At 39.8% G+C, this 27,149-nt stretch overlaps 1 protein-coding gene across 1 annotated transcript in view; it reads right to left on the bottom strand.

Annotated features, from left to right (window-relative positions):
* The window catches only part of ubtf (upstream binding transcription factor), a 60,382-nt gene that overhangs the window by 27,679 nt on the left and 5,554 nt on the right, over window positions 1-27,149 (bottom strand). The window contains exons 3-9 of the mRNA XM_078529586.1: window positions 21,034-21,206; window positions 18,612-18,695; window positions 6,661-6,816; window positions 6,440-6,504; window positions 5,894-6,014; window positions 4,299-4,409; window positions 1,559-1,692 (exon numbers count right to left, since the gene is read on the bottom strand). Coding sequence (XP_078385712.1) covers window positions 1,559-1,692; window positions 4,299-4,409; window positions 5,894-6,014; window positions 6,440-6,504; window positions 6,661-6,816; window positions 18,612-18,695; window positions 21,034-21,206 — 844 coding nt within the window. The remainder of the gene's footprint in view (window positions 1-1,558; window positions 1,693-4,298; window positions 4,410-5,893; window positions 6,015-6,439; window positions 6,505-6,660; window positions 6,817-18,611; window positions 18,696-21,033; window positions 21,207-27,149) is intronic.

Below are 27,149 nucleotides of genomic sequence, written 5' to 3'. Positions count from 1 at the left end.
GAGGTGATTTCTTTTGAGGTTTTTTTTTAGGATTTTGAAAGAATTGAAATGGTAGAGACAGTGAGAGAGAGAAACCTTTTTCCGCTGGTGGGAGGAATCTAGAAGGGGACATCGCCTTGAAATCAGAGTGAGGCTATTCAGAAGTTAGGAAATAAATTTTGTTGCAAATTGTTACATGCTGGTTCAACAAATAATTTTAAATATGAGTGATAAATCTTTACTGGCCAAGAGCATTAAGGGGTATGGAGTCAAAAAAAGATAAATGGAGTTAGGACAGAGATCAGCTATGAACCCAATGAATGGAAGAACAGGCTCAAGGGGATGATAGGCCTACTCCTGTTCTTCTGTTGCTAGGTGACATTGCTAAGCAACGCCCCATTTGGCGGGGTGGCGCACAAGCAACAGAAAGCTGCTATTAAGTGAACGGATTTTAGCTGATTTCATATACGTTCCAGCAATAACCCCTTTGTACAATTTGTGGTCCACAAGGTTGGTCTTAGTCAACTTGCATTTAAACTTATTGTATTTGGGCATTTGCAATTTGCCCCTGCAGTAGTGCGCATGTACAGAAACTCTACATGTGTATGTAGATTTCCCAGTAACTTCATCTGAAAACTCAAACATGATGGATTTCTAAGTGTGTCAAGACATCTGGCTGACCAAAATGCAGGATACAGCATATTTCTGCCTCTGTTTCAGATAAACAAATCAATTCTGTTTTGTGCATTGTAAGAAATGCAAAAAGAAAATAAGAAATGTGAATATTATAGAAACAACTCTCTCTTTCTTCTTTATTAAAAAGTATTCCAGAGCAGCCTGCTGGGCTGACAAACACAGGTCAATGTAGGCCTGCTATCTCTGTCAAGGATGGGACTCTAGCAAAGGCTCTAAAACAAGACATTCCTAAACCTGACACGTTTGGATCTCATGATCCATACCTAAACCAAATGCCCGAGTAAAGGTTAAACAGGATGTCCTGGCAAGCAGTAAGCCATGAGAAGACTTTGGGAGCAGAGTGATGGGTACAGGAGGAGTTTAACCTCGAGTCCTTGTCCCTCGGTGTTTGGATAAATGGGATCAAACAAGTGATTGATGTGGGTTATCCACCAGCCTCTAGAAAAAAGTGCTCAGGAGGGGAGGGAAGTCTTCAGTCTTCTTTGGATGGAAGACGACTGGAAGAGAGTTGCATAACACTTTGGTTATCTCAAGAAGACTAGAGCAGAAAAGACTGCCATCTCCACCTACTGAGATCAGCTTCACTCACTTGTCCAATTTGGGAGCAGGTGGTCACCGGAAGTGACAACCACCTTCAGCCAAAGGAAATCTGCATCCCCCTGTCCATTCATCTGATTCGGGACCAGTAAACCGCTCCCACCTGTTACAGGTCGTATGGCCTTTCTGCTCATTTAGCTTATGTATCATATCTACGATGTTACTTCTTGGTAAACTACCCTAAAATCAACCATGACTTTGACCCTTTTTTGGCTAATCCACATCTCCCGGACCAGATCATAGTGTCAAGATGCTACCATCATACACATTTAGGGTGGACACTTACGGCGGTGGCTTTGTGGGTCGACCATCAAACTTGTCCTTGAGCTGTCGCTCAGCTTTAGTCAGTGTATTTTTTGTCAAATCATCCAGATTGATGCTTTGCTCTGGGTGACGTATAACATAATCTCTCATTGCTTCCTGCAAACAGAATGTGGTCCATGTTGAAACTGATTTGGTAATCACAAATGCCCACTTTTCCCATTACAATCCATCTAAAGCAGTGACCATAACTCACCAGTATTAACGCTATTTACAAAACAGATTTCCAGCTATTTTAGAGTTTAATTTCTGCTTCAAATTTTGTTCTCTTCTACTGAGGCATGACCCTCCTGCACTATGCCCAAGTGGCTATTCATTTTGGGTTTGCTGAGACAATGAGGGTTTTCATTCTATTGTAATCATAGAACCATACAACATAGAGTTGGCAAAGGCCTCTATCTAAGAGTGATAATCAGGCCCACTCCTCTGCTCTTCCTCCACAGGCCTGCAACATTTTCCTTTGTAAGTGGAGATCCAATTTCCTAAATTACTGTTGAATCTGCTTCTGCCATCCTTTCAGATCATAAATCCCTTCACCACTCCCTAGCTTTTATCAATTATTTTAAATCTATAGCCCCTGGTTAGTGACCCTCCTTCCACTGGAAGCTCTCTCTCCATGGAGTCATAGAGTTATGCAGCACGGAAACAGGCCCGTCGGCCCATCGTATCCGTGCTAGCCATCAAGCACCTATCTATTCTAATCCCATTTTCCAGCAATTGGCCGGTAGCCCTGTATGCTAAGGCGTTTCAAGTACTCATCTAAATCTTAACCGACTATCTAAACCCCTAATAATTCACAAACTCTTATCTCTATTAAATCTCCCCTTAACACCCTCTAATCCAAGGAGAACAATCCCTGCTTCCCCAGGGAACTGAAACCTCTCATTCCTGGTGCCAGCCTCTCATCCCTTTCCAAATCAGAGACCACAGAGCCCAGAATTGGAGACCTCTAGCTGAGGTCTAACAGTGGTTGACAAAAGATTGAGCATAACTTGCTTTTGTGCTCTGCTTCCACATATAAAAAATGATTCAACTTGTCCTGCCACCTTCACAAATTTGTGTACGTGAACCCCCAGATCTCCCTGCTCTTGCACTCCTTTATAATTGTACTATTTAGCTTATACTAAACTTCACGCTTCCCTGTATTAAATTTGTCATGTGCCTGCCCATTTCATTTATTTATTCCTGAAGTCTGCTATTTTCCTCACTCTACTACATTTCCAAGTTTTGTGTCATCTGCAGACTTTTGAAATTATGCTCGCTATGATGAACTGACACATTAACTCTTTTGCTCTCCACGGATGCTGCCTGACCTGTTGAGTATTTCCAGCATTTTGTTCTTAGTTCATTACTACTCTCTGCTTCCTGTCACACATCTAATTTTCTAGGCACTGCCCTTTTAATGCTTCAATTTTGCTAACAAGTCTATCATGTGGCACTTCACCAAATACCTTTTTAAAGTCCATGTACACAACATCAACAGCACTACCTTCTTCAACCCTCTTCAGTATTTCATTGAAGTCAAATGAAGTTAGTTAGACATGATTTTCCTTTAACAAGCCCATGTTGTCTGGCATCAACCCATGTTCTGCCAAATGACAAATAACGTGGCACGGACTTTGCTCTCTGGAAGTTTCCCCATCAACAACATTAGACCGACTAGCTTGCAGTTACCTGGTTACACTCTTTTTCCCTTTTTATGAACAGGGACTTAACATTTGCAACTTTCCAGTCCTCTGGTACCACTGTTATATCCAAGGAGGGCTGAAAGAATGTGGTTAAATCCTCTGCTGTTTCCAATCTTACCTCCCTCGACAATTTGGGATTCATTCCATCTAGACCAGGTGACTTTTCTATTTAGCATTTGACACATTAAGCACCCAAGCCATACCATCTAATGTCACAGGAGGATTTCTTTTTTAGGTCCTTAATCAGTTCCACCTTTCTTTTGACTAACTTTTCACTCTCTTTATAAAAGACTTGAGAGCTCTCTTTTACGTTACTCATTGCTTTTTTTCCCCTCATACATTCTCTTTGCCCCTCTTATTTTTCTACTAATCTAGAGTGAAGTTTGATTCTGTTCTTTCTCCTGGCCTTAGCAAGGCTCACTGAATGGCAATAAAGGGGCATAAAATAATGGGTGATCTATTTCTAATAGGAATTTTAGTTTGTATTCAATACATGAGGACTATTCTACGTAATGTGGGCTTCTGTCATTTCTCCATGAATACAGCAATCGGGTAAATAAGTTTTATACCCAGTTTAGCCCATAGCACTTGAGCCACTATATAACTGAAAGGGAAACCAACTAGGTAAACCTACTGATGGGCTTCTAATCGCAAAGCATGCAACAGCGGCCCACAGCTATTCACCTACTTTTCCTTGGCAAAATACCTCGCCAAAACTTGGCATCCTACTCACAAGACTGACATTTGGGACTGCAGACTAGGAAGCTTAGGACACAAAGCGGTATCCTCAGACACCACATTGACATATCTGGGTGTTTTGAGCACTTATCCGTTACCATTAAATTCTTACCCAAGCCCATATGAGAAAGGGGAAGTTTTATCCATCAAAACAACAAGTCTTTGCTGAAAATCTTAAAAAGGTAGGATACGCTGACCTATCCTCTTCACACCACTCTACATAATCAAGCCTGTAGTTTTACGATGCAAACACCACCAGTTTAGCCAGCATCTACTTGCCTCATACAGCTCACGTTGCTCCAAGCTTTTGCCAATCCACTTCAGTCGTTTCTTGTCAGACAGCTGGGACCACTGCTTCCCCAGTGCCTCTTTAACATCCTTCATGGTTGCCTGGGAAAACAAACAAGTTTTACTGTTACATGGTGTCTACCCTGTGATGATTACATCATTTGATCACTAGTCATAACAACACTTCTCTTCTAGCAACCATTGACTTGGACGGGTTGACAACTGCAACAAAAATGACAATTAATGCAAGGTTGAGACCACAAGGTATTGTATTCCCACAGCAAGTCACAGTGGAGGGAAATGATTTAAGCTTCATCTACTGAATGGCCATTTGTCAAGTATTTATTTTAAAAAAAGTCACTCAATCTTCAAATATGGCCAAAGTAAAAGAGCTGTTAGTTAAGTACTCAGACACATTTAATTTTCTTCCTCTTGAGAATCAGGAGAGATAAATATAAAAGGCCTTCAGTTGAAAGGTCAATGATCCAAAGCATTAAATTTGTTTGCACCTTTTAGATGCTGTCTGAGTATTTCAAGGATTTTCTGTTCATATGAAAAGGCATAAGTTGGCTTCAATCTGCGCTGGTATTGATATGGAGGGTCCAGTATTGCTGGCAGGTGCCAACGCTGTGAAAAAGATTAAGACACTAGTCGAAACCCATCTGCAGTCAATGCCAATAACATGGACCAGATTATCTGAGCTAATTCATCTCAGCATAGATGAGAGATCCTCAATTAATGCCAACATGATTCTAACTTCTCTTACGAAGGCTCAGGACTGTTATACAATAATGGCTCAAGGAAATGTTAGGACTGAATCAATACAAGTAGATGAGATTAATCAATTTGACCTATTGGACGCTAAGTGCAATATCAGTCAGTCTAAATATCTAAGAAAGTGAGTTCACACTAACTCAGAAGCAACTTCAGCTTGGCTGGCATTAATGGTCATCTGGAAAACGTGACAAGCTTCTGGGCACCCAGTTGCCTTATCTTAAAGCCACAGGACAGGTATAGGATCTTTATCGCCAGCAGATTAATGAACACCACAGATTAGTGAACAAACAATACAAATATACAAAGAAAGTCAACATTAATTCCTAATACAGAGCAACACTTCAGCAGGATACAGAAGTAGTGTGGGGGTGAGAGGGGGATTCTTAGCAAGCCAGGTATTTACATTGCACTAAATCAGGTAATTTACCATTATTATTCCATCCACTAAGTATCCTTTAGATATGGGGTAGTCATAGTATTTGGTTAGAGCATTTGATAAACAAGGAGGGATTTCTACATGTTAAAATCAAAAATTCAAAGTGAATGATGAAGATGTGTTCTGATCTTCTACAAAACTAATCGCACAGGCAGCTAGGAGGGGCACTTGAAAAAATTGACTCTATATTTAACATATAACATATAACAAAATTAAATTGACATCAATTTACAATGGCAGAAGAAAAGCATGACCAAAAACGACAGCCACAGGAAGCAGGATTTTTGGATAGCAAGTCCACATCTTAAAAGAAAATGTGCAATTATTCATCTCCAACCAGCGAGTCACGTAAACAATAAGTAAGGTCTATTACTTGTGGATGCAGCTTCATGAAGGCCTTCTTCTCATGAAGATACCAGAGCTGCTGGGGTGTTTTAGGTTTTTCTGGAACATCTGTTCTCTTTACGCTCTCCAATAGTTCTGGATGGTCCTCTCTGTGCAAGAAAGAAAAACAAATTGTAATCAGCCAATATTGCTAGCATTACTTCTTGCCCTTGCAGGGTAATTTGATTAACTAAAATTACACATATGCATACTTCACTAGCTCAAATCTCTTTCAATTAGTCAAGAGGGCAAGTAGTGAATTAATTTTCATTAAACAGTTCCAGGTTCCAGCATCAAGACTCGTCACTTAATCCCACCCATTAATTATAGAACAATATGGTTATCAGAAAGAATGTTAGATAGCTCACTTCAGCCTCTATTCTATTCCCTGCCCACCTTCACCATTCCCCCACTCAATATCTATAAGCATAGATTTTTAATGTCCTGAGCTACTTTCATACAACCTCTTTTAAAACATAAAACATCAACCCACTGCTTACAGAACTTACTCTAGTATCAATTATTTCAAAGTTACCTGAATCTGACCATATTACGTTCAAAGTCTTCTTTCTCCTTCTGAAACTCCTGAATATATTTCATCTGCAGCAACAAAAGAAAAATAAGCATACGACGAGGGAGGTAATCTCTTACTGTGTTGAAATATTTTTTTGGTTTACACTCCTACTCGTGGCATTGACATAGCTGAAGTTCCTTCACGATTTGAGCACCAGCGTTGGCACAGAGACATACACTGACCTTTTTCTTTTCTGGTAGCTCCTTGTATTTCTTGGAGAGAATTTTAGTCAGATCCAAGTTGCTCATTTCAGGATGAAGCTTTGCATATTTTGCTCTTTTCTCCATGAAGAATCGAAAATAAGGTGTGAGGGGCTTCTTGGGAAAATCAGGATGTTTCTGCAAATAATGGGAGAGACAGTCCCTTCATACCAGCACTGCATCATCACCTCAGCACCCACTGCAGAATTACATTTACAAAATGCTTTAACTTCAAAAATGCCACTAACACTACAGTTGGGAGGAGATGGTGGGAAGTGGCAATGTAACTGGACCAATAATCCAGAGGCCCAGGCTAATACAGATTGATATCCCACCATGGAAGCTGGGGGAATTTAACTTTAATAAATAAAATATCTGTAAGTGAAAGTAATGGTGACCACGAAACTATCACTGATTGTCATAAAGGCACCTCATTAACGTTCTTTAGGGAAGGAAATCTACCGTCCTTACCTGGTCTCGCCTGTGTATGACTCCAGACTCTCAGCAATGTGGTTGACTCTTAAATGCCCTTAAGCAGCCTAGCAAGCCACTCAATTGTACTAACCCACGACAGAAAAGTTAAGACTGCAGCGGTTCAAGGCAGCAGCTAACCACCACCTTCAACGGCAGTTAGAGATAGGCAACAAATGCTGGCCTTGCCAGCGATGCCCAAATTCCATGAAATAATTTTTAAAAAGCATTATAACATTCTTAATGGTTCATGCAGAATGTCACAGATATCCAAACATGCGCAGTATGATGGTAAGTATGATTGTTAATTATTTTTACTCCTTTCCTACTAGCATGGTTTGATGAAAACACAGCCTTTTCACTTTATCTACCAACACACTCATTTTCAAGAAATTATATATTTGAACCGTGTGCCTCTATTCATCTATACTCATTCCATTGAGTGTGCATGTCCGTTGCTTATTTCCCCTTCAAAAGTTTTATGATGTTAGGGAACCTGGAGGTAAAGGAATTTTATTTTTTAGGTTCCATGGAGGTTTGGAATTAAATGGCTGCTACTAACTGTCAGAATCTGCAAAAGATTGCATTTTTTTTTGGTTGCACTGCAATTGCAAAGTTTAAAAAAAACTCCTACAATTTTGACTTTATTTGATTGTCTTCGGTAAGGGTGGAGGTGTGGGGGAAAAAATGGACAGAGCTCATGGTGAGTTCAGCACTGAGCTTAGTGAAGAAAGTCTGAAAAAAAAGTGAAGTACTTCCAGTTCAGGTTTAACACATGGATGCAGGGTAAAGCATTCACTTAAACTATTCCAAAGTAGGTTTGTGAACCACACGCTACCGCACCCCCCTACCTGCCAGAGACATATACTAGTTGCACTAATGCAACTCCTCTCCACCGTATCCTATTCCCCATACCCACTATCTTATTACTTATTCAATTGGGATTGCCTATTCAAAAAGAGATTTTTTTTAGTTGGGAACACACTTCAATAAGACTTAATTGAAAAGCAGAATACCGCAGATGCAGGAAATCTGGAAGAAAAACAGGAAATACTCAGCAAATCAGTCAGCATCAGTGGACAGAGAAACAGAGTTAATGTTTCAGGTCATTGACCTTTCATCAGAATTGGAAAAGCTGGAGGTGCAATAAGTTTTGAGTAATGGGTGGGTGGGACAAGGACAAAAGTTCTGTGATAGGGTGGAAGACAGGAGAGTCACATACGAATTAAGAGGTTATTCAGCCCGTGGAGGCTGATCTGATTGTGATCGCAACTCCACATTCCACCTACCCCTGATAGATTCTTGACTAACAAAGGAGTCAAAAGTTATCTACCTGTGCCTTAAAAATATTAAATGGCCCTGCCTCCACCGCTCTCTGGGAAAGAGAGTTCCAAAGATTCACGACCCTTAAGATAAAAAAATTCTTCATCTCTGTCTTAAATGGGAGACCTCCTATTTTTAAACTGCACCCCCTCGTTTCTAGTCTCTCCCACAAAGGGAAGCATCCTTTCAGTATCCACCCTGTCAGGGCCCCTCAGGATCTTGTGTGCTTCAATAAGATCACCTCTCAAATCTTCAAAACTCCAATGGATACAGGCCCAGCCTTTCCTCATAGGATAACCGCTTCATCCCAGGTCAAGTGAACCTTCTCTCAAATGCTTCCAAAGCATTTATACCTTTTCTTAAATAAGGAGACCAAAATTGTACACAGTACTCCAGATGTGGCCCCACCAACGACTGAATGACGTAAGAGTTATGGTCCGACAGGACCAAAGGAAATTATGATGGGATGTCACATGTACTTCTTACAATCTAGTCTACTGTATTCTCAGAGTTCCACAATTTCAGACTGTAAACTCTGTCCCCCCCACACCTCCCATTTTTCTTTCCTTTTCTTTGCATATTTCGGTTTTTCTCTTCTTTGGAATTCAGACAGCAGCACACCTGCCCTAGACACATCTTTTCTTGCCCCATCTCCATTCCCCATGGCTCTAGAAGACCAACTCTTCTGTCATTCAATCTCTCCAGTCTTCCACCCTATCACAGACCTTCCCTTTGCCCTTGTCCCACCCACCCCTTGTTCAAAACCTATTTTGTTTCTAACTTTTCCCAGTTCTGATGAAAAGGTCATTTAGCTGAAATGCTAACGGTTTCACTCTTCACAGATGTTGCCTGACCTGCTGTGTATTTCCAGCATTATCTATTTTTATGTCAATAAGACTTAGCTGGGTTGCTACTAGAATCTCTCAGTGCAATAACTCAAAAGTTATTGCATACCGGGTATTACAACATGCAGATAAAAGGAAGCTTTGGTTCTCCCTTGGGCAGGAAATGAACACTCTACACCAGCAGATACAGAGGACTCATCTAATTAGGTACTAATTTAAACAGCAAAAGAAACATACTGGTGGCCTGATGATATGTACGCTGCAATTACCTGCATTTTATTATTTTAGTCAGATAGTACTGGAATGTTTCAACTAAATCAAGAGCCTTGTTGCAATTATATAACTTGGATCTATAAAAAGCACATGAAAACGTTTCCAACTGTTGTAGCTAGGCAATGTTTCTTGAAGTGCAATAAGTAAAAAAAATGAATGAGATATTGGCATTCATCACTGATTTAGCAGTTGGCATATTTTTGTTATAAATCCCATCTTCCTCCTTCAATTTATGAAGGCCGTTATTTAAATTGCTTAGCAAAACCAGGCTAGCAGGAGATGGGGAGAGAATGTGCAAAGAATTTAGAAACCTGACATCCAGATATATAAAAAGAGGTAGCCACAGCTGGTATTTTACACAGAACACTTGGAATCTTGTTCTCATTACCACTTGGCTTTTGAAGCACTCAAGACTACAGGTTGACACCTTAGTTCAAAATCAGTTTCTCTGTTGCAATTTGTGGTTGCGCTGCAAAAAGATTCTCTCAATTATTTGAAGCAGTTTGATCCAAATCCCAATGCATTTTAAAAGGTAAAAATGTTGCAATTTACATCTAGTCCCAGTTAGTACACTAGCTACTGAACATCCAGCTTTCACTGATCTCAGTTAAGAGTGGGGGACATTTCCAGACTATTGGCAGTATCATTATGAATTTGTAGCATGACAGCCAAAGGTAAAACCACTAGAAACATAGCACAACATTAAGTTACAAATTCCATCACAAGAATGCACATTCGCAAGACACTTCAAACCCTACCATCCTAAAAAACTTTTTCTCCCTCTAATGAAGTAATTTCCAGGCAAAGCTAATCTCTTGATAAGTTCTCATTCAATTCACTGGTGTAATTGAATCCATTTTAAAGATCACCATTTGGAGTACAAATGACACCATTTATTTGTTCATCCTTTTTCAATCATTCATGAGAACATCCAAAGCCTGGGCTCACAAGCGGCAGGTATTATTTATACCATGCAAGTGCCATGTGATGATCATTTCCAAAAAAGACAAGTCCAAACACCTACCGAACCGAGGACTTTCTGCAGCACCCCATTACCAAACTCAGATCAATATCTTGTGTGGGGAGGAGGGTGGGTACAATTCACCAGCAACTTAACAAGTCCAGCCATAGTAACAATGTGGTTACAAGAGAGTGAGGCAGAGGTTTGATATCTCTTAAGTACCTCACCACCTGACTTCTCAAAGTCTTTCACCATGTACAAAGTTAAAATCAGGAGTATGATGGAATGCCAACTAGTTATCCAAAAAAGGTGTGACCAGACACTATCCAAGATGCAGTCATCTGCATGACCAGTACCCCTGGACTCAACATCCATTTCTTCTGCCACAGCAACAATCTTGACTGCAGGATGTATGGCAGCAGCTGAATCTTTCTTCAGCAGTAGCTGTCAGCTGTGCCCTCTGCCAGCAAGGACAGCGGCATGGGAATTTCAATTCCCAAGTCACAAGAAGCTGAGGGATGCATTTTGCAAAGGATTAAAGAACACATTTAGTTATGAGGAATGTTTCCAACTATGAAAAAAAAAATCAACACTACACTTGTAACACTGCCGAAGGTTCATTTATGAAACACAAAGTTAGCATTTCAGGTGCAGCAAGTAATTAAAGCGCCAAATGGAATTTTAGCCTGTGTTGCTAGGGGATTGGAGTTTAAAAATAGAGAAGTCTTGTTACAACTGTACAGGGTGCTGGTGAGGCCGCACATGGAGTACGGTGTACAGTTTTTTCCCCGTATTTAAGAAAGGATATACTGGCATTGGAAGCAGGTCAAAGGAGGCTGATTCTTGGGATGATGGAGTTGACTTATCAAGAACGGCTAAACAGGTTAGGCCTTTATTCATTAGAGTTTAGAAGAATGAGGGGTGATCTTATTGAAACATTCAAGATTCTGAGGGGGCTTGACAGGGTAGATGTTGAGAAAGATGTTTCCACTAGTGGGGGAATCTCAAACTAGGGGACAGAGATACAGAAAAATGGGAGACTCATTTAAAACTGAGATGTGATGGAGTTTCTTCTCTCAGATGGTAGTGAATGTCTGGAATTCCCAACCCTAGAGAGTTGTGGAGGCTAGATCACTGCAAGTATTTAAAGGAGGTAGGTAGATTTTTGAAATATCAGGGAGTTGAGGGATATTAGGAGCTGAGGCCGGGGGCAGATCAGCCATGATCTTATTGCATTGTGGGACAGGCTTGAGGGGCTGAATGGCCTACTCCTGCTCCTATTGCTTATGTTATGATCCATATTAGCAAGATATGCAGACACATTTGCAAATTAGATTTATGGCAAAAAAAATTTCTCTATATTTATCAGTTTGTATTCTGTATTGCTAGAAATAGTGGATAAGAGTTTAACACCCAATCTCTCCTTTTCCTCACATTGTTATTAAGGAGCAAAACTGAACAGCAACCTCTGGTGTTCACACATGTATCAATACCAAGATCCAAGAAGTTGTTGCCAGAGTTGCCCAGCTCCTCCAAAAGCTTTGTTATACCAGTACCTTGCCAAGGGACTCCATATTCACATATATCCAACTGCGTAAAGCTGGGATAAGTGCCCACTAAACCTCCTAGAAAAGGTTCGGTCTTGTCCATTCATGTGTGAGTGAGTTTTTAAATGGTTTAATACATTTTAATTACTGCCAAAACAACCTCTCTGGCACTGAAAATTAACATGTGTGGAAGTTCATTCTTTCAGATTCTAAATCATTGTTGGAAATTCCCTTCCCTCTTCTGCTTTCTGTACATCAATTACATTGTCTAACCGATACTTCCTACTTTAGACTTTGCATACCTCACGAAGGATTCTTTGGTCTAATCGGTTCATGAGATATGCCATTGCTTGCTTGGGAACAATGGAAGGACCAAGATGTCAATTCACTTTACTTGTCACATTTAATGACCAGCATCTTAGAGACTGCCTATATTCAATGTACTGGTGCTTATATTCAATGGAGATGCTTAGTATGGATGTGAAGGGTTGACTTTTACGGGGTTGAGGCTTTGATTGTGACTTTTGAAAAATAAGTAGGATCATGACTTGACTGGAATCCATTTTCACGAGTAGCCTCGGGTCAGAGTCAGTGTACTAGGAGCTAGCCTATAGTTAAATTGTATTAGTATATGAATCTTATAAACATCCTTACAAGGCAGCATTTTAAAAAGGTTAAAGTGAGCCTGCAGGTAGCTGAGCTAGATTTCAGTAGACAGTGCTACAGGACAAGAAATGGGTCTCTAAATGCTTAGAGAAAGAACAAGTGAGTTCTTTATTATTTTTACATATTAGAAAAATGTACATATTACATAATACATCTGCCTGATGCAGATAAAACCATTTATTGTTTCAAGAGTCTATGGGTTTGGCTTGGTATAATGAGTAATTAGTCTGCTTTGAAAGACAGCATAACTGTATGGTGGCACAGAGGTAATCCCAGCAGATAGTGCACAAAGGGTTCTGCATTATGATTCCAGTCATTTACCTCGGTGTTGAATGTAAAAGATGCACATTGGGATGATCACAGGATGTAAGCAACATTTACAGGAGTGACTAGTGAAAGAAAATCCAGTCCACAAACCTAAACTTGTGTCAATCATATTGCATTTTTTTTTAAAAAATTCATCAGATTTGGGCATTGCTGGTAAGGTGAGCATGTATTGCCCATCTTTAAATGCCCTACTGCCACCTTCTTGAACCACTGAAATCCATGTGGCATAGGTATACCCATAGTGCTGTTGGGTAGGGAATTTCAGGATTTTGACCGAGCGACGATAAAGCAATGGCAACATATTTCCAAGTCAAGATGATGTGTGACTTGGAGAGTTTGCAGGTGGTGTTCCCTGGTACCTGCTGCTCCCATCCTTCTAGGAGGTAGAGGTACAACTGCCAGAAGTTGACACAATACATTACGCATGCCAAGAGAAATAAGGTATATTCTATGAAAAGGAAATGGTTTAGTCATTGCACGGGCAATTAAATTTATTGAATTCATATACAGTTATTTGCATTTTACCTTGGAACCATGAAAGTAGCTCATGATATAAAAAGGGACAGTGTGTTTTTAAATTCCTCCTGCCCTTTTAGACTTGTAATGAAACCCATACTTACCCTTGTCAGAGAACAGAGGTCCCCTTGTCGGAGAAGAGAGGTCGGGAAGTCCAAGTCACAACAAACCTCGGAATTTCTGTGCCTGCACAGACTGGGAGCAGACTACACATGTGCAATGCTGCCTTTTTAAGCTCTTTGGGACAGGGATGGATCCAGCGTGCCTGCGCAGAGGTGGAAAATAGCACAAAAACACGGGGCTGGGAGCCAAGCGCCATCGAGGATAAGAGTCCCAGGAAAGGGACAGGGAGAGATCCCAAAGGGGAGAGAAGCCCTGGTAAATTAATGAAAGCGGAGCTAGCTAAAGTGAACTAGCAAATGAGCTTAAGAGGTAGGTCCATAGAGGTGCAGTGGCAGGCTTTTAAAAGGGGTATTTCAGAATACACAGAATAGATACATTCCAATAAGAAAACTTTCAAGGGGAGGACCCACCATCTGTGGTTAACTAAAAAGGTCAAAGGCTTTTAAAAAAAAGCATAGAATTGCACAAAGATGGGTGGAAAGTTAGAAGATTGGGCAGAATATAAAGAACAGCAAAGAATGACTAAAAGATTAATGAGGGAAAAGTTAGCGTACGAGAGAAAGCTAGCTGGAAAAATAAAGGCGGATAGTAAGAGTTTCTATAGATATTTAAATAAGAAAAGAGTTAAAGTGAGCATTGGTCCTATAGAAAGTGAGTCTGGGGAATTAATAATGGAAAGTCAGGAGACAGCAGACAAATTAAACGGTATTTTGCATTGGTCTTCGTTATAGAGGGTACAAGTAACATCTCAGAAATAGCTGTAAATCAGGAAATGGAAGGGAGGAACTCAGGAAAATTGTAAATCACCAGAGAAGTGGTACTGAGCCATGGGCTGTCAAAGCCCCAGGTCCTGATGGGTTTCATCCTAGGGTCTTGAAAAATGTGGCTAGTGAAGTAGTTGATGCATTAGTTTTAATTTTCAAAAAAATTCCCTAGATTCGGGGAAGCTTTCATTAGATTGGAAAATAGCAAATGTAATTCCTTTATTCAAAAAGGGAGGACAACAGAAAGCAGGAAACTGCAGGGCAGTTAGCTTAAATCTGTCATTGGGAAAATGTTAGAAGCTATTATGAAAGATGTTATGGCAGGTCACTTAGAAAAATTCAAGGCAATCATGCAGAGCCAACATGGTTTTGTGAAAGGGAAATCATGTTTAACCAATTTATTGGAGTTCTTTGAAGGAGTCACATGCCCTGTGGATAAAGGGGAACTGGTGGATGTACTGTACTTCGATTTCTAGAACGCATCTGATAAGGCTCCACATCAAAGTTTATTGCAGAAAATAAAAGCTCAGTGTAGGGGGTAACATATTGGCATGGACAGAAGATTGGCTAGCTAATAGGAAACAGAGGGTAGCCATAAGTGGGTCTTTTTCTGGTTGGCAGGATGTAACGAGCAGTGTGCCACAGGGATCAGTGCTGGGGCCTAAACATTTTACAAATGACTTGGATGAAAGGACAGATGGTATGGTTGCTAAATTTGCTGACGACACAAAGATAGGAAGGAAAGTAAGTTGTGAAGATGTAAGGAAGCTACAAAATTGCATAGGTTAAGTGAGTGGGCAAAGATCTGGGAAATGGACTATAATGTGGGCAAGTCTGAAATTGTCCATTTTGGCAGAAAGAATAAAAAAAGCATATTATCCAAATGGTGAGAGATTGCAAAGCTCTGAGATTCAGAGGAATCTGGGCATTCTAGTGCATGAATCATAAAAGGCCAGCATGCAGGTAATTAGGAAAGCTAATAGAATGTTATCATTTATTGTGAGGGGAACAGAGTACAAAAGTAGGGAGGTCATGCTTCAGTTGTACAGGGCATTGATGATACCACATCTGGAGTATAGTGTACTGTATTGGTCTCCTTATTTAAAGAAAGATGTAAGTGTGTTAGAAGCAATTCAGAGGAGGTTTAGGAGACTAATAATGGGAATGGGCGAGTTGCCTTACAAGGAAGGTTGGGCAGGTGAGGCTTGTATCCACTTGAGTTTAGATGAGTGAAAAGTGACTTGATCGAAACCTTTAAGGTCCTGAGAGTGGATGTTTCCTCTTGTGGGAGAATTTAGAACTAGGGGTCACAGTTTAAAAAAGGGGTCACTCATTTAAGACAGAGATTAGGCGAATTTCTTTTCTCTGAGGGTCATGAGTCTTTGGAACTCTCTTCCTTAAAAGGCAGTGGAAGCAGGGTCTTTGACTATTATTAAGGCAGAGGTAGATGGATTCTTGATTAAGAAGAGGCTGATAGGTTATCGGGAATAGGCAGGAGGTTACAATCAGATCAGGCATGATCTTATTGAATGGCAGAGCACGCTTGAGGGACCAAGTGGCCTACTCCTTCCCCACGTTAATGTGTTAAGAGGGCTCAGGAGAAGCCCTGAAGATCCAAGGATGCAACCGAAGGCTTGTAACTCCATGCTGTGGGCCGTTGAGGCAAAGGTACCCCTTTGGAGCAGTAGTGTTCTGCTCGGCGTGGCCAAAGAGCTGAAATTGTACTTGTGAATTGGTGCTTGAGTGCGTGCTTGGGAATCCAGGGGAACAGAATCACCAGAGACAAGACTGAAACCCTGCAAGGTGGGCTGTTGTCAATGCTGTCTGAATTGGAGTAACTTTAAGAGAATTCCCAGATTAGATCTTCAAAAGGTAAAGACTGGAATTCCTCATGAGAGAGAGAGAGAGAGAGAGAGAGAGAGAGAGAGAGAGAGAGAGACAGAGTTTCAGTGAGATTGATTGACTCAAGCGTTTAGACATCCGGGTGGGTTGTTGAGAAATGCATGGACTTTGTCTTGGTCGCATCTTCCATTCATTGCATTGTGTTCTACCACAGTTTGCATGTTAATTCACATGTACCTCATATTTATCCTGAATGTTAGAAAATTGTTTTATCTTTCTGACCTTGTATGGTAAGGTTTACTTTTGTTTGTTCAAAACCCATGGAATCTTGTGGCTTTATTCACTGAGCAAGTGTCTTGAATCTCAAACTTTGTCTAGTTTAAACAAAACGTTATTGGTCCCTAACCAAATCTTACCAAAAACTTGGGGGGGGTGGGGGTTTGGTCAAGGATCACAACATACTCTGGATATTTTTGATGTCTGTCTTACTCTTGTCATTGGTGAGTCCATATTCCCTGCATCCACTAGCCTGGATATTAAATAAACTTACAGTGTACAATGAATAGACAAATCTTTTGTTTTAAGGATTACTTTGGTCACTGACTATCATGCAAGTCAGCAGGATCCTCATCTTGAAAAGCAGAGCATAACAATAGATCTGTTTCACTCTTAACTGCCAAATTAATGAAACAACACTAGTGCAAGTGACTGGTAGCAGTAAGAAAATGCTTTCTAAAAAAGAGTTAAGCTTTGCCAGCACAAATAGCAGAAAACAGTACATACCTGCAAACATTATGTTCCCCCTAAGTATTAGCTGATGGACTGTCTTTCCTACGAATGATCCTAAAGCAAACCTTAAGAATCCTCTTTCAGCTAACAAAAATAGGACTTCCTGCTTAATTCATAAGTTTCCATATACATACCTGAACCAAATTGCACAGCACCTTCGTATTTGAATTGAGTGGCTGGTTTCCTCCAGGTTAACTACCCAACCTACAGAGTGCAAGTGTGACAGCGGCAACTACACAGTAGATAAATATTTCGTTACAAAATACGCGAAGCTCTTAACTCAATAGCCTCTGCAATTAGAGACAGAGACTTGATGTGGTACCCTGGAAAGCCAAACCAGTATCCAGAAAACCAAGGCCTCCAAACCCAAGGCTCAGAAGGAAAACTTCCTATACAATGTAATTACATGGGCAAGGTTGCATTTTACAGCAGTTGGGGTAACTGGTACTATCAGGGAAGCCAAAGATCCTTAGAAATTCTATCCATGAGCCATGATGCAAGAGCAACTTCTGGAACAGGCAAATAGAATTATATTAACAAAGGTTTCAAAAAAAAATGGATGTAAATCAACTTAACTACTTCCAACTTAAAGCAAGTGGAATAACGTCAGCATTTTTACAGTATCATCTTTTGGATTTGAGAGAAAGACATCATCTGCAGCGCAAACATGCCTGAGAAGGGTACATATAGGACCATTCCAGCTTGGTTCTACATTCCCAAAACAATACAAGAGCTTCATGGTGGCATGGTTAGAATCTTCTACATCATGAGAAGCCATCAGTTAACTATCCTAAATTAACAGCAGCTGCAAAAATCCAAGATTTTTCAGATGCTTCCAACAGGTTTCGTTATCTGAGCTTCATCATCTGACTGCTCCCATTTTCTTGCATTTTTTTCTATAAAGAGGAAAATAGTGAGCACCTTGCCTTAGTGAATCTCAAGGCCAGAGCGCAGGAAACAATCTGATACATTTTTAGCTGGAGAGCTCAAGGTGCATCAAAAATGCTTTAGTTTACTCACCACTCTCCACTAAGCTATTCCACTGCCACCTAACCCGCAAATGGCAGAGAAGCTAAGCTAATTCTTTAAAAAGTGCCCAATGAATAGCTTCTAATGGTGCATGGTGAATCAAAATAGACTACAAAAGGGCAGTTCAAGATCAGAGATTAGCTTAGTGCTAGTTGAAATGTATCAAACTATCATATCAAAATACGTTACAAGACAGTAGTTGTATTCAAGTGAATTGCTCAGTGCAAAAGAAAACCTGATGAAATTTTTGCATTTCATGGCTGCAATACTTCTGACTTCACAATAAATACATTTCACACGCCTCCTCCCTTCAAAATATTATAGAGAAAAACAGAATTTTAAAATGGCTGTTTACAAAGCACATTTTATTAATGCCTCATTTTTTTTTCTTTCCCTGCAAACAGCAAGAAACATAATGACAAGAATTCAGGTTTGTTTCCTCAGATCAAATGCTCACCTTGAGTTTTTTGCCTTTATAGGGATTCCTGACATGTTCCTGTGCATCCACAATGAGTTCTGATAAAGTGCGGAACTTTCTCACCTAAACACAAATTAAAAGTTGAACAGAGAAGTTGGGAAAAAAAACCCCTCAAAAAGCTGGTTCTTTGAATGCTGTTCAAGCACCACACTCAAATGGATAAACAAATGAGAGTCAACGCTGGCAACTTGCCCACTTAAGAGTTAACAGCCTGATAGCCATGTGGTTTCCTCTCAGCCACTGATGTACAAGGTCTCATTCTGGAACTGCATCGCAGTTGCTTTTGGGAGGAGGCCAAAGGGACTCATTTAAGGCAGTGAGATCAAAAAGGGGAAACAATATAGAGAAAACACATCAAGGTCACCCAGTCTAATAGAGAGTGCAATCTCATAGTGTCCCATGTATTAGATCAAGCAATTCTTTTTTCATGGAAAACTCTAGGTAATTCTTTTGCAACTTCCCAAAGCAAAGGAAACTGTAGTTGTCCACAAAGCAAAAAATTAAATGATCTGCAATACCTTCTGTGACATTCTATTTCAGAACTATAGCAACTCTCCATCACATTTGGGAAATATTTACAAGGGCAACTATTCTCTGTAAATATGTCCCACATCTAACCCAATTCTACTTGTGGATTTTACTGGCATAACCTAGTCCTACTATCACTGTCAGTTTGAAAAATATTTGAACAATATCCAATCATATCCCTTCCAAACCCATGCTTCAAAAGTAAATCACCCAACTATCCAAGTATATCCTCAAAACTAAGAGCTCTTAAGATCTGGTGTCATCTGCTAGCCTTGTCTCCATCTCTTTAGAATATCTTTTACCAACTAAAAATGAATACAATGTGGCATGTATGCACTGCGTGTCCAATGACCATAACCGTACAACCTGAAACTCTTATTTGTTTTATTAATACCCACCTCACTTCTTGTACACAAGGAATTTCTGGAACAGTTTCTTTGAATGGGCAACAATGTCTGGTATAGGCATGTCTGGAGTTTCCCAATCCTACATTCATCGACACCATGTTTGTCCACATTACACAGCATCCACCATTAATTTGCCCATTAGCCCAATTTATCAAAATCACCCTACAATATTGTGGGCTTTGTAATTTAAAAAAATAAATCACAGTTGCACATCATTATCAAATTTTAAAATCCTGTTATTTAAGCCATCCTTTAAATCACTGATATAAAGTAGCATACTCATTGTTGAACTTGAGTTGTGATCTAACCCTAATCATGCCCACCAATTGAAACAATTCTTTCATTTCACCCAGCTTTCTATCCAGTAATTCTATGAGATCTAATTTTTTTTAATAACCACCTCTAAGGAACATTAATCATTCTTTTGAAAATGAAGGTAAATGGCATCCAATGGATTATCCATTCTTCTTGTGTTCTCTGCCCAAAGGCATTCCAACACGCAGCGCCACAACCTCCATCATGAGTAGGGCAAGAAGAGAGGTCCTGAATCCATCCCAATGGAACAGGGGTCAAACCCCATGCTGTTGGCACCAATCTGATCCACACTGGCCATCCAGCCAACTAAGAAGGCCCTCCCCAACAAAAGTGCAAGTCCAAGTCCAACTTTCACTTACATGCATGTTGTAGCCTAGAGCTATGGATAGTGATGGCAGAGGCTATAATTTCTTTCCATCACATAGTTAACCAGGAATCTCTCCCTCTCTTACCTCCTGCCATTGACATATCTTGGAAAAACTTAGAAATTAATTCTCAACCTGTTTGACCACGGTGTGAATGCATCTCCCTTGGCCATCAAGTCCCGGTGTGGGACTTGAACCCAGAATTTCTGCCTGATAGGTAGGGACGCTACCCACTGTGCCACAAGGCCTCCAGATTATCTACTAAGATTAAATCATCAGCACTATTGTTACCCTAGCAGCTGAAATCAAATTATACAAGGTCTAATGTCTAGACGTTAGAGATCAAAGGAGCATATTTCGTGCTTTTCCTCTTTTGATATGTGCTGGAAACATATTGTGCTGTTTCCCAACCTCAGGCCCTGAATTTGGACAGAAAATAAAGTTCTAGCATTGCAGAATTTCTTGATAAGCATCAGGAACTCACAAGTGAATAATTTATCCTTGGATAACAGCTCCAATTAATTAAGCAGTAAATGGAATAACTATCATCCCAAATTACACTGAGTTTTAAGGATCTACATTCTTGAAGAACTGCCTATTTACACAGCTGTATGTGGAATTTAAACAAATGAATAAAAAGTTATATAACCAGTAGTATGGTCCAAGTTGAAGTACAGTCTATTGGAATACTGGGGATCATTACAAAAGAGGACACTTTAACATTAGTTTAGCAGTTTAAGGTTTTGTTAGGTATGGCTGCTAAACACTAAAGGCATCGGCTCTTACTTCATGCGAGATCTCTGTCCACTTCTGTTTGCACATCTCTGCTGTATAATGGGCGAAAGTCACCTTGTTCCAGTCCATGTGTGACTCTGTTGTTTTGAACTTCATCACATCATTAGAAGGGACAATGCTCCGCATGCTGTCCAGCAGGCCCAGGAGGTCCTCTTTTGGCCAATCTGCAGAGGAAAAAAACATGCATTGGGTGAGAATCATTAAATTAAACAAAGGCACCTAACGAAGAGAGGTTGGAGAGTACAGCTTTAAAACGAACAATAAGGTGCTCTGAAATTAAATATCAGTGAATGGCTGTTGACAATGGACACTCCACCTTAAACAATCATATAGCTAGAGGACCCTGCCTAACTTCGGTATCAAGGAACCCAAAGAGGAACTCATCAGCACCAAGACAGTTTGAAGATAGTTTCCATTTAGCTAAAATACCATGGATATGATCTTTGTGGTCTAGGGTAGTACAGACATATCAAAGTGGCTGCACTAACAAATGTTCAACACAAAAAAGTGAGATACTTATCAAAAGAAACCCTTTTGCTTCGTGGGTCAGTGTAACCTTGCAATGTGTTAAGACTGTGCCAGTCGTTTACAAATGCAAGAAAAATCATAAATCTCAATTAGTCACAAGTTTCTCAGTTTTGTACATCTAATTAGTATCAAGGCAGCCCCCACTTTGCAAGCTTGCAATGGAAGTGAAAAATATTTCCATGCTGGCTTCAAGATAATGAATACAAGCTAGTCTGATATACTAGCTTTGCAAGTCACTTGAAATCTTTAACTATGAACCCTTAATAGGAAAGCAATCAGAAGGGTTCCAGGTTCAACTCTCATTCTGTGCTGAGTTAGCTGACCTTAGCCAGGCTAATAGTATCAATGACCTCAGCCCTGATACTCAATGTTCCAGTGGGAGCTAGAGTATTGGGCAAGAGCAAGGGTTGAAGTGAAAAGAAATAAAAACAAAACAAAAAACTCCCCAGGTTTGCAAATGTCCTTGGCTTCTTTGTGCACTCTCTATATCGTTGATCAACAAAATAACACACTGGAGAAAGCATCCAAGAGAAAACATTTCAGCACAGATTTCTAGAAACAAATACATTTTTTAAGCTTAATATTTTGGTTGTGGCCATTCTCTCAAAATACTGCACCCACTTTCTATTGTGAGCTTTCAAAGTGGAATTGTTCTGTGAATCTAATTAAGCACATAACTAAAAAGGAGAAAACAGTTCTTAAATAAGTCAAAAGTAGCCTCTGTAGAAATGTTCTGGTGAGAGTGAGGAGCAGAGCAGCCAATGCATTAGCACACCCTTTGTACATGGAATGGTGATGAAACAATTAGGACTTTGTTCCTATCTGTTCAAGATAGAAGTAAACCTTAGCAAGTATTGGGCATGAGAGTTGTCTTTTCCACCTTGTAAATTATGCTGGAAATTAGAATAGCATAAAACTTCTCTTTGCCCTATAGCAACCATAAGTTTGTTTCACACTGTTGCAGGGGAACATTCAACTGTCTTATGCTTTTTGAGTTCATTCAAAAGCCATAAACGGGTAACCCCACTTGTCCAGGACCATCTGAATCAGACTCACATGCTTACACCTTGGCTACCTGTAACAACATTCCATATAACCTTTGCAGGTTGCTGAACAGAAAGGATAAAAATTCTGACAACACCAAGTCCTTCTTTCATAGGCAACTCACTCTTATAAAACATATTGTGGTTATGTTGGTTCAGATCCCCCCTGCTATTCCACTTACTCTTACAAGAGCAGTGCTAGCCATGTTTCTTCAAACTCAAGCCTATTTACACGACAAAACATGTAACAGGAAGGAAGATATCAGAACAAAGCTGAGTTTAGCATATTTATTTCAAGATCTTAGATCAGTTTCATGGTTGACTATAATCTTATGGCACTGGGGAAGATCATAGAGCATGGTACAACAATCACAACAGTAAACAATTGCACTAATTATCTATGGAGCCAAAACCTTGTAAGGCTTCTGGTTGGGTCTTTTCGTATTTATGAAGGAAATTCTGTCTTCCTTGAAAAATCAAAACTTCTGACTGCCAATTATTCAGATACAATTAAACTTCAAAAATCAGGAAAAGACCACTTCAGGGAAATATTTTGTCCTTATGAGAAATGCAATGGCATCTGCCTCAATACTTCCTGTAGCAAAACATTTCATGCCCCAACAATCTTCCGTGTAAATGAATTTCTCCTGACATCTTTCTTCCCTCAGCGATAGGGCCCATCAATTTAACACTGTCAACTAACTCCCCAACCAGAAGAAATATATATTTTGCTATCACTCTTAACAAACTCATTATTAAAAACTTTTATTAAACCTTCTCTACACCGGTGGAAATAATCCCAGAAGCTCCACACTCTCCATATAACTAAAGCTTCCTATCCCTGGCAGTTTCTGGGTAAATTTTTGCTCTGTCGTGGCCTTAATAACCTTTCTGTAAAGGATGCATTGAAAGGAGGCCAATATTTACTTTTCCACTTTGCCGCAATTAAAAAATCCAAATTGTCCAATATTTTACAGATTAATCTACCCCACTAAAAGTTATGCATTTGAACCTCCTGATCCCTTCATTTACTCAGATCTTTCAGCTTCTTTCCATTAAACAGGCTCCCATTTCTCCCAAAATGTTGCCTCACATTTGTCTGCATTCAAAGGGCATCTGCTAATTGTCCACATAGCTAACCAGTTTATGTCTTCCTAAAGTCTGTTAAAGCTCCTCTTGCCATTCGTCAAACCTCTGTGTCATCAGCAAATTTCAAGGCTGTCTTCTCTGTACTAGAATGCAAAGCATTAATATCTACTTGGAATAAAAATGGACTCAGCATTAACCCCAGAGTAGACCATTGCCAACGTTTCTATAACCTGGCTAATCATTAACCCTAATTTTGGTTCTTGTCCAACTGAGTATCCTTTTATACCACATGCTTGAACTTTCTAAAAAAAAGCCTCAAGACACTAGCAAATCCCTTCTGCAAATTCCATATACATTATACGTGCCACATTCCTTTTATCTATCCAACTAGTCATTTCTTCCCCAACACAATTTACAAAGTCATGCTGACATCCAATCCTGGATGCTTACTCCAAACACGCAAACTGGTCTTGAATTAACTGGTCCATAATTATCCCTTCTGTCCTTCTCTCCCGCTTGAACAAGGGCATTACTTAAACTTCTCACCAGTCCTGTGGCATGATTCATAAATTTACAGAGGACTGTAAAATGAGACTCAGCTACCTCCACTCTGACCTTCATTACCATCAACACCAATGGCCTAGGGTTAATGCCATCAGGGCCAAGAGAACTGATTCAATTTATGCACCTAGCTCTATTAATTCCCTCTTCTAGTACACTTTTGTTATCAATTCCATCATCATTTTTAAAAACCAAAATAGTCAGTATCTCCAAAACAGTTCCACAATCAAGACCCAGCCTCTGAACTATTTTATTTTATCAGCTAATCATATTTCCTTCTGGCCCTGCCAACCTCCAATTTTATCTATGCTTTTTATATCTTTTATAATTATCTTAATATTGTGAGCCATTCACATGCCTATTTTTAACTTTCAGCTCAAGTTTCAATCGCCGTTTACCCATGAACACTATGATGGAATCCCCCCACTTCTCACTGAATGCAACTATATTTTATACTCTTACACATCACTGCTGGTCATTAACCTCCTTGCTAATGATCCTGTCTATTTAATTTTAAGCAACTGCCCTATTATGTTGTTGAACTTGGCCTTTTTCCAGTTCATCTTTGACTCTTGTTTGCTTCCTACATTGTGCTTTTTGTTGTGGTCACTATTTCTAATCGTTCTCTTTTCTTCATAACATTATTTGTCCAACTTGACTTCCCAGAAATGAATCAAGACCTGCTTCTTCCTTTATTGAACTACGAAACACTGATTTAAGAAACTGTTCTGGGTGCATTCTCAAGTTTTCCCCACGTTGGTGTCATGCATTACATTTATCCCAGTCTATCCTCAATAAATTTACCCATTGTTGTCCTGTTCTTTTGCATATCTTCAGCTCTCCACATCTGTGCTATTTGAGGCCTATAGTGCCCAACAATTGGATTATTTCCCTTCCTACCCTTGGCTAATCTATATGGGTTCTCTCATTGCAACTCTCGAGTATGTCCTAATGTTCCTTTAGCAAAAATTTTTGCCTCAATTTTTTTTATTCTTTCATGGGAAGTGGGCATTTGTTACCCATTCCTAATTGTCCTTCAGAAGGTGGCGTGATTCACCTTCTTGAACCACTGCAGTCCATCTGGTGCAGGTACTCTCAAGGTGCTGTCAGAATCCACCTTAGGGTAAACACTCCACCCCATGCAAGTTATTCCCCAGAACTTCTGTGGTGATGTTCACACCAATTCTTGATTAGACCAATAACTGCCGTGAATACCCTAAGTAACCCGATGCACTGAGGCCTTGATTCAGAAATAGTTGATCTTCCCTCTTTCAACCACCTGGGGAATGCCAACAATCAGATTTTGCTGAAAAGTAGACAAATCTTCCTTGAAGAATGTTGAACTTCCTGTCTAATGTTCAAAGTCATTGATGGATCTTCTATTTTACAAAAGAAACAGTTTCTTCTACTGAAAAACTAATGGGTTGTATATGCAGCAAGGAGAAATTACCTTGGGTATTTCAAGAAACTCTCCTACATGACTGCAACTTGTTCTCCTGAGCGAGATTTCCCATGAAAAATGCAAAATCATTTAAACATGATTGTTGAGCAAAATCTCCCGATCTGCAAGCAACATCCCAACATAGTGCCATCAAATGGAGAGTTTGCATACAGGCATGCCTGATGGTATCAACAGAAGACATCACAATGCTCTAGGTGTCAGTGGCCACCATTCATTATACTTGCTCACAGGTTTACCATGAGCTTTGTGGTGATTAGAAATCCAAAATAATGTGCAGGAGATCTGAGACCTGGGTGAATAGTGCAAGCAGCTTTGCATCTCTATCTCAGAGAGATTGAAGAATTCTAACTGAGGCAAGCAATCTGAACCAGAAGTTCAAGTTGGAATATTTAATTCAATCCTAAATCCTGTACAAGAAATGAAAAAGGAAGGGTGAGAAAGATAGGAAGAGAGTCAAAGTAAAAACAAAATGTTTTAATTTTTTTTTAAATCCCCAACAATTAAAACCTGAAAAAATGAAACATCAAATTAGTAAAAGTTAATTTTCAGAGCTAGAGAGGTTGTTTAGCAGTAACTAAGACTTACCAGGTTGTTAGAAATCCACTGGGTATCTAGTAATGCTACCTTTAATTTTTCTTGGTTGTACATGGCCCATTCGGGGTTGCTGCCTGGCCACACATGCATGCAGCTTGGAAGGTGCATTGATATGTAGTGTGCGAATATGGCAACTTCACGCATTTTTGCGTATTCAATTGCAAATCTCTGCGCGAGATACAAACACAGAAGCCTCCGGGAGAAACAATAGAATTCGAACAGCAAATTCCTGATTTCCACATTTAACTGCACAATATGCTGTCATCAGATGTTGCTCTCCAATTAGCTCTTCAACAATGGTGAGCACTGATAGTCTGATTGTTACTCTTACTGCAAAATATGGGCCATTAACAGTTTGCGGATGACCATAACATTATGTTGTGACACATAATACTTTTCAATTCCATTTATTTTACTTTCTTCCCCAGAGATTTCAGGGGCCCTGCCCTGGATTGAGATTTTCTATACACCAGCAGTACACGGAATAAAATTACTTCACCTTTTACAGGCTAAGCTGAATAGATTATCTTTATGGCCAAAGAGATTGCATCTTAGCCAGTGTCAACAAGAACTGAAAAATATCCTCACGGTCTTGGTGCAATCCGAAAAAGGTAATAACAGAACCAAGGTACAATGAGTACTGTAAAGCTCCAAGAATTCAAAAACACTGACTTAAAATTTCAAAGACCTCCAAGCCTTCACAGCAAGTAGCAGCTTTGCTTGTAGTTCCACACCTAACTGGTGGGATGATGACTGTTCTATAGGGGAGGTCCATGCTGTGATCAGGAGGAGGATGTTAATGAACTTGATACAATTTATGGTCACCTTGC

Source organism: Cetorhinus maximus, chromosome 25 (genome assembly GCF_964194155.1).
Source record: "Cetorhinus maximus chromosome 25, sCetMax3.hap1.1, whole genome shotgun sequence".
Classification (NCBI taxonomy): Eukaryota; Metazoa; Chordata; class Chondrichthyes; order Lamniformes; family Cetorhinidae; genus Cetorhinus; species Cetorhinus maximus.
The sequence above is the reverse complement of the archived record's forward strand: the minus strand, read 5'-3'. Positions and strand labels throughout refer to the sequence as shown.